The sequence below is a fragment of the Lontra canadensis genome, unplaced genomic scaffold (genome assembly GCF_010015895.1).
Source record: "Lontra canadensis isolate GAN:19392208 unplaced genomic scaffold, GSC_riverotter_1.0 scaffold38, whole genome shotgun sequence".
NCBI lineage: Eukaryota > Metazoa > Chordata > Mammalia > Carnivora > Mustelidae > Lontra > Lontra canadensis.
In genome coordinates, this window is record NW_022631032.1 from 3,540,388 (window position 1) to 3,548,107 (window position 7,720).

The 7,720-nt window shown below is 35.2% G+C and overlaps 1 protein-coding gene across 1 annotated transcript in view; it reads left to right on the top strand.

Moving 5' to 3' along the window:
* FYTTD1 (forty-two-three domain containing 1) overlaps positions 1-5,452 on the top strand; it is a 32,595-nt gene extending 27,143 nt beyond the window's left edge. Inside the window, exons 8-9 of the mRNA XM_032869413.1 lie at positions 32-158; positions 3,023-5,452. Coding sequence (XP_032725304.1) covers positions 32-158; positions 3,023-3,121 — 226 coding nt within the window. The 3' untranslated portion in view covers positions 3,122-5,452. The remainder of the gene's footprint in view (positions 1-31; positions 159-3,022) is intronic.
* Positions 5,453-7,720: the final 2,268 nt, after the last annotated feature.

Here is a 7,720-nt window from a genome sequence, read left to right on the forward strand (position 1 = left end):
TCTGATTTCATATTAACTTTTTTCCTAACAGAACTCAGAAACCACGGTTAACTCGTACTGCTGTACCCTCATTCTTGACAAAACGGGAACAGTCTGATGTAAAGAAAGTCCCTAAAGGTGTCCCCCTACAATTTGACATAAATAGTGTTGGAAAACAGGTAAATTTTTTTGTTAGTTTGTATTTCTGTGGGCCATTGACTGAGAATATCTTAATTAATTTAAAAAAGTGTGTGATGGATTAAATAGGGTGTCCTAAGTCTCTTCAACCCTGGGAAGCCACTGATGGATCTACTTTGTTTCTTTTTTATTATTATTATTATTATTTTATTTAACTTTTAAAATTTTGATTTCTTAATTATTTGTGAGAGAGAGAGAGAGCGAGCACAAGTTGGGGTGAGAGGCAGAGGAAGAAGCAGGTTCCCTGCTGAGCAAGGAGCCCAATGTGGGATTTGATCCTGGAACCGTGGGATCATGACCTGAGCCAAAGGCAGACGCTTAACCAACTGAGCCACCCAGGCATCCCTACTTTTTGTTTCCATAGATAAGCCTATTGTAGACATTTCATATGAATAGCATTATAAAACATGTGGTCTTTTGTGACTGACTTCTTTTACTTATCATAGTATTTTCTTTTCTTTTTTCTTAAATTTAATTTTTTCAGTGTTGCAACATTCATTGTTTATGCACCATACCCAGTTAGCATAGTATTTTCATGTTTCATCCATAGGGTATGATCTTTTTATTACTGAATAATGTTCCATCATATGGATATACTGTATTTAATTTTTCATTCATCAGTTGATAGACACTTGGGCTATTACCATTCTGTGGCTGTTGTGAATAATGGTCATCTGCACATTGATGTACATGTCTTTTTTTTTTTTTAAGATTTTATTTCTTTATTTGACAGAGATCACAAGTAGTCAGAGAGGCAGGCAGAGAGAGAGAGGGAAGCAGGCTCCCTGCTGAGCAGAGAGCCCAACATGTGGGGCTCAATCCCAGGACCTTGGGATCATGACCCGAGCCGAAGGCAGAGGCTTTAACCCACTGAGCCACCCAGGTGCCCTATACCTGTCTTTTGTATGAGTAGGTGTTTCCGTTTCCCCTGGATAAAAACCTACCAGCAGAATTCCTAGATCCTATCATCTATGAACTGCCAGACTTGTTTTCCAATTTGGCTGCACCGTTTACATTCCTTCCAGCATGTATGAGAGTTCTAAATTTCTCCACATCCTCATCTACACTTGTTATTGCCTGTCATTTGATTATTCCAAGTGCTTGTAGGTGGTGTGTCTCACTGTGGTTTTGACAGTTTTTATATTACATTCAACTTTGTGTCTTGTGATTCTTGCTAAAATTCACTTAACTACTTTAGCAGTTTTGTAGATTCCTTAGGATTTTCTTTGTAAACAATCATGTCATCCTTCAAATTCCTTCCCAATCTTTAAACCTTTTCTTTTTCTTCTTTATTGTGATGGCTAGAACCTTCTGTACAGTGTTGAATAGAAGTGGTGAGAGCATGGTATGCTTGCCTTGTCCCCAGGCATGAGGAGAAAGCATGAAGTATTTCACCATTGTGTATGATGTTAGCAGTGGGTTTTTAGTAGATTCTCTTTATCAGGTTGAGGGAGTTCCCTTTATTCATAATTGACTGAGAATTTTTATCACGAATGGATGTTGGATTTTGTCAAATGCTTTTTTTTTTTTTTTTGGTATCCATTGATATGTGTGGAATTGAAATAGGGAGTATGGACAGAAATTTGACCAAGTTTGTTTTACTTTTTATTTTATTTTGTCATGGTTACTTTTCTTTCAGAAATGATGACATAGGGGCACCTGGGTGGCTCAGTTGGTGAAGTGACTGCCTTCGGCTCGGGTCATGATCCCAGGGTCCTGGGACTGAGCCCTGTGTTGGGGAGGGCTCAGGGAGCCCACTTCTCCCTCTCCCTCTGCCTGCTACTCTGCCTGCTTGTGCACTCTCTCTCTGTTGTTTAAATAAATAAAATTTAAAAATATGTATATATACATACATATTTAAAAAAAAAAGAAACGGTGACATATAATTTGGTTGTGTGTTCTGTTGTTAATCAAAAACCAGATGTTGATATGGATTTCTATGAGTTCCTCAAAATCCAAAAACTCAGAGAAATTCAAGAAAGTATGTTTCAGGGACGCCTGGGTGGCTCAGTCAGTTAAGCTTCTGCCTTTGGCTAAGGTCATGATCCCAGGGTCCTTGGATGGAGTCCCACATCGAGCTCCTTGCTCAGCAGGAAGCCTGCTTCTCCCTCTGCCTGCTGCTCCCCCTGCTAGTGTGCACACTTGCACTTTTTCTCTCCCTCTCTCTTCTCTGACAAATAAAATCTTAAAAAAAAAAAAATAGGTTTCAGGGCGCCTGGGTGGCTAAGTGCGTTAAGCCTCTGTTTTCAGCTCAGGTCATGATCTCAGGGTCTTGGGATCCAGCCCCACATCGGGCTCTCTATTCGGCAGGGAGCCTGCTTCCCCCACCTCTCTCTGCCTGCCTCTATGCCTACTTGTAGTCTTTCTCTCTCTCTCTGTCAAACAAATAAATTTTAATAAAATTAAAAAAAATAGGTTTCAAATATTCACAAGTGGATTTTGTCTTTTATCAGAGACATCACTAGAATTTGTGGCAATGTTTGTAGAGCCTAAAAACAATTCATATAGAGAAACTCTTGGATGTATGACTTGTGGGCATTATGGTAATGAGTTTTATATAGTATATAATGTAGGCATTTATAGGGGTTAGGAGGTAGAGATTGTGAGTCAGATCACTAGGTTGAAATTCTGGAGCTGCAAGTAGGCAAGTTAACTAACTTCTCTGAACCTCACTAAATTCACCTATTCATATATGTGGTTTTTGTTAGAGTTAAATGAGTTTGTATGCATAAATATGTAGGAAATGTTACTTGTTGCTTTGAATTACCGTTATGATCACATTATTGTTCTTAAGCAAATATGGCTAATAGTCAAGTTGTTAATTTTTTTATTTTGTTTTCTCTAGACAGGGATGACTTTGAATGAGCGATTTGGGATCCTGAAGGAACAAAGAGCTACTCTCACGTTCAACAAAGGAGGAAGCCGTTTTGTAACTGTGGGATAGATCCATGTCAAAGGGACTTTTGAGTGATGACTCTGTTTTAAAAGTTGAATTGCTTGAAGAGTTCATCACAAAAATTCAAGAAACTTTATTTCAAAATATTCACAAGGCTAAATAACTCTTATTTTTATTTTTGAAGTGTGTTTTTTTTTTAAACATGTATAAATAACTCCCTGAAAGAATAACAGGGAATATACCTATCTGTTCTTAAGATTTCATGGTCCAGACAGAACAATTCTCTGTTTGACTTCTTTGGTTCCTCATGAAGCAGAAAGAACACAGAATGATAGAAATTAATTATTTTTATGATAGTGGTATTTAGGATCTCATCACTTTTGTTCATTTTTTTACACTTTGCCATGGTAAATCTTGGTCTTCAGAGATATGAGTAGGTCCCTTTGTTGCTGTCACCTATCCTTTAATAGTGTTGATGTAATAAGTGCAGTTGACTTTTCTTCATTAGATATATTAAAAAAAAATCACTAGAATTCCAGTTTTGAGTTTTAAGATTTTTGGGAATATCTGGAATTTGGGTTACTTTTCAGATGACATTAGGTTAATCCTCCAGAGTTGTTAATTTTTAATGCTGAACTTTTAACAAGAAATGTGACTCTAGGCATTAGTCTGTGTTTAAAATGTTAATATTTAAAGGCTATAAATAAATGTGTGTTTACAAAATTATCTTAGAAGAGAAGGTCCAATGTAAAAACCTGAAAATTGTGTTTAGAAAATGAAGAAAACAGGGGGAAGTAGCAGGTTGAGGACAGGGAACTGAGGTGAAAAACTTCAAAACCCAGGGCACAGATATACTGTTTGAATTTAATGTAGCCTTGGATCTAGTGTCCCTGAAGAATTCTTCAAACGATATTTAGAAGAATTAAAATTATCAAAATGGATGATTCCCTTAGATACTTTGATGGTAAAATCAATAGCCATAAAGTCCTAGACTTATTCAAAAAAGTTAAATTTCATAAGCTTTTTAAGCTTGCTAATGACACAGTATGCAGTTTCAAAATAAAAAACGTACTTGTATATGTCACAAAGAAAAATATCCAAAATGGTAATAGAGTTACACTGTAACCTTGTTTCATACCTTTCTTGTATGTATAAAGTTTAGGCATTTATGGTGAGAGGAGTTTTTTTTTCTCTCCCACACTCTAGAGGAGTGGGAGGAATTAATCTGTTGTGCCAAGCTAGTGCTGAAAGTTCTCAGATGGTTGTATACTATAAGTTACACTATAATGCCAAAATGCAGTAAGACAGTCCAGCTACAAGTCCAGTCATTTTGTAGCTTAACTTTTTGTTTTGCTGTAATGTTAAAACCTCTAAGAATAGGTGTTAGTTTCCCTAGAGTATATTGGTGTTGATTTTCCCTATAGACCAAAACAAAACATTAAGTCGTCACTCTTGCCTGCCTTGCATTATATATTAGATGTCACTGTTTTCTCTCATGCTCCTTGGGTTACTTTGGTTTATGCTAGCCACGGAAAAGTATCACCTAACAGTTTCATGCTTATACCAAAGAATTAAATCTGATCCTTAATACCTGGTATTTTGCCAGTTAAGTCTACTGATAAAGGATTATTGGAAGCCAGTCACACGATTTGAAAATAAACTCTAGTCTCCTTAGGCCAAGGACTCATTGCAAAACATTTTTGTAAGTACAGATGCTTAGATTTCATCCATTAACAGTCCATCTTACTTTAGACTGGTTTAGAATTACTGATAGCTTATTTTAAAGCAAAGGAAAAACAACTGAGCACAGATTTGCTGTCTTTAGAGCAGTTTGTGAAAATATGGTATAAAGATGCTTTCTTTTTTTTTTATTTTAAATACTGTACAGAGCTATTATTAATGCCATTTTTCTTGAAAACCTTAAAAATTGTCCCAAATACTGACATTAATTGCATCAAACAACAGTGTCTTTGGTATATTAAACTTTTGCTCTTTGTGCATCTCTAATTTCATTTTCTTTTTAAATATGAAATTTTGCCTTTGTTATAACTAAATTAAAATTCTTGAGTGCTAACATTGTATATAAACAAAAGAATATGCTTTATTGGAGGAAAATACCCTTTCTTGGGATGTGGTTGTAGTCATCCTTTTTCAGTTCTTAAATTTTTTTTTAAACAGGACAACTTAAAATTTCCTTTGCATCAAGGTGTATGCAAAACATTGATGCAGTGCATCACAAAATGAAAGTTTGTATTTAATGAGGAGATGCTTTACACTGTACTTTTTGGTGTTTTTTGGAAAAGTTACAAATTTAGATCTATTCTGAAGCTGTTCATTTTTAACAAATAAAATCTTACAGGTCTCACATTTATTCTTAGCTATAAAGATCGAGTTGTGGTTTTTAGATTGTTCTGTGTTACAAAGAACTTTGTAGTGATTATATTTATAATTTGGGGGGTTTGAAAAACTACCAGTTAAATTGTTAAGTCAATCTAGACTCCTATTCTGACTGCCTTTTGACCATTTCATCTGTAAGCTCCAAACAGGAAGCCAGGAGGAGTTTAAAATAAAGAATCAAATTTACTTAGAATGCAGAATTTCAGGCTAATGAACCTTTTAAGATCATCAATTTCAACTTCTCGGTCTATATCTTAGTTAAGTGAGGCTCAGCTTTTCAAGACTTACATGTGGCAGAGTCACTTTTTGAGCTCAGGTCAAATTAATTCTCATGTCATAATAAACTGCTTCTGTGACTTGAACATCCAAAGAAAGTAGTGGAATGATGTTTGGTTGTCAGATACCTAAGAAATGGTAATAGCCATGCTTTAGCATTTGTAGCATGACAAGTAAATCTACTCTACCATGATTTTTGAGACTTAATTATTTTGGTATTAAAGTTATGTAAATGTCTTAGAAAAGGCCAGTGTTCCTAATTAGACATTATATATTTTTTTCTAATAGGCATAAATTTCACAATTTAAATTGCAAACACATCATAAAATACTTTTAAGTATGAAGAAACTTGTAGGCTGCATTGCCCAATGATAATTTTTTGTTCAAATAAATATGTACATCCTGCTTTACTGTCAGCTTTATAATTCACACAGTATACACCGTTTCAGGATAACTTTTAATTTAATTTTTTAAAAATATTTTAATCACCTAGTACTCATCATGACAAGTGCCCTCCTTAATCCCCATCACCTATTTCACCCATCCCTCCACCTATCTCACCTGTGGTAACCATTTCTTTATAGTAAAAGAGTCTGTTTCTTGTTTTTTCTCTTTCCCCTTTGCTCCTTTATTTTGTTTCTTAATGTGTCTAGATTTACTACTTTAAAGAGGTAAGAGTGAGAAGAAAATAGCTGACTTTGGACTACAAAGAACGAAAACCATACATTCTGAATACAGGCAGTTATCAGGGCAGAAAATTATTTCTTCATTTCTGATTTTTGAAGTTTCATCAGAATTATTGTTCTGTTGTCCCTGTATATAAAAAAAGCGATTTAAGCTTCCTTTTAAAGACAGTTCTTACATAGATCAATTGGAAGCTATTCCCTTTTAAAAGTGAGAACAATAAACCCCAAGCATTTACAACAGGAATTTTATACTATTGTGGGCCATTGAATAGGGATTTAAAGATTTTCTTAGAAATGGTTGACTTCTTAACACCTCTTTTTCCCTGCTTTATGTTACTTATATCTATTACCAAAAAGCTTGGTGAAACCAGGAAGTAATACCATGCTGGAGCTGAAATCCCTTGTTCTGAGTTGTATTTTGGGTGAGGTTTACTGATGTTTCAAGATGAATAGGAAATTATTTCCCTAGTGTGTATGTGTCTGATTTCTACTATTTCCACTTTCCTTTAATGAGAAGAAAATCATACTATCTAAATTTTCTTATATAAAGTTTTAAAAAGTCAGTTATTAGCACTGCTTATTAAAGGAGTCAGAAAGGGATTTATTAAATGTATTCATCAAGCCAGTTTCTGTGCTTTACATTTGAAGAGGGTAAGATTGGTCAAGATTTTAATCCTACTGCTTTGAGTTTATAAAAATGGAGTCTTAAAGGAGTGACCACAACGTACTTCTAGTGAGTAGAAGGGGGGAAAGACTTTGTTTCTGCGTGAGGTACTGAGATACAGAACTGGAAGACTCTTGAGGTTAGAGTGAAACTATTGCCCCTGGTATTCATTCAATGAGTTAACTTTGAGATAATCAGGAAGTTCTCTGTATCAATTCCTAACATTCATTAACCCTCACTGCCTATTTTTTTCAGCTCCTGCTTCCAAACCACAGAGCAGCTGTAGAATAAGTTAGAGGCCCCTGTAACCCTTTTGCTCTTAGCCTTTTTGCAACTGTTTCTCATCACCTTTATTCATCACTAGACACTTTGGTGAAATCCTCACAGTGATTCCATTTCCTGTATCTCATTCTCACAAGATGATCTTCTCACTTATTTTCTGGGGAAGACTGAAGGAGTAGGATGAGAATTCCCTCATAATCTACCTTTGTAGATAAGAACTGAAATCCTTATACGTCTTAAAAATTAACACCTTGATCTACTTTTCTTCTAGCCTTTCTTTACCTAGGACTTGTTCTCGTGATATATATAGAATCTTCATTTCTCTTCCTATCCACAGGCTTT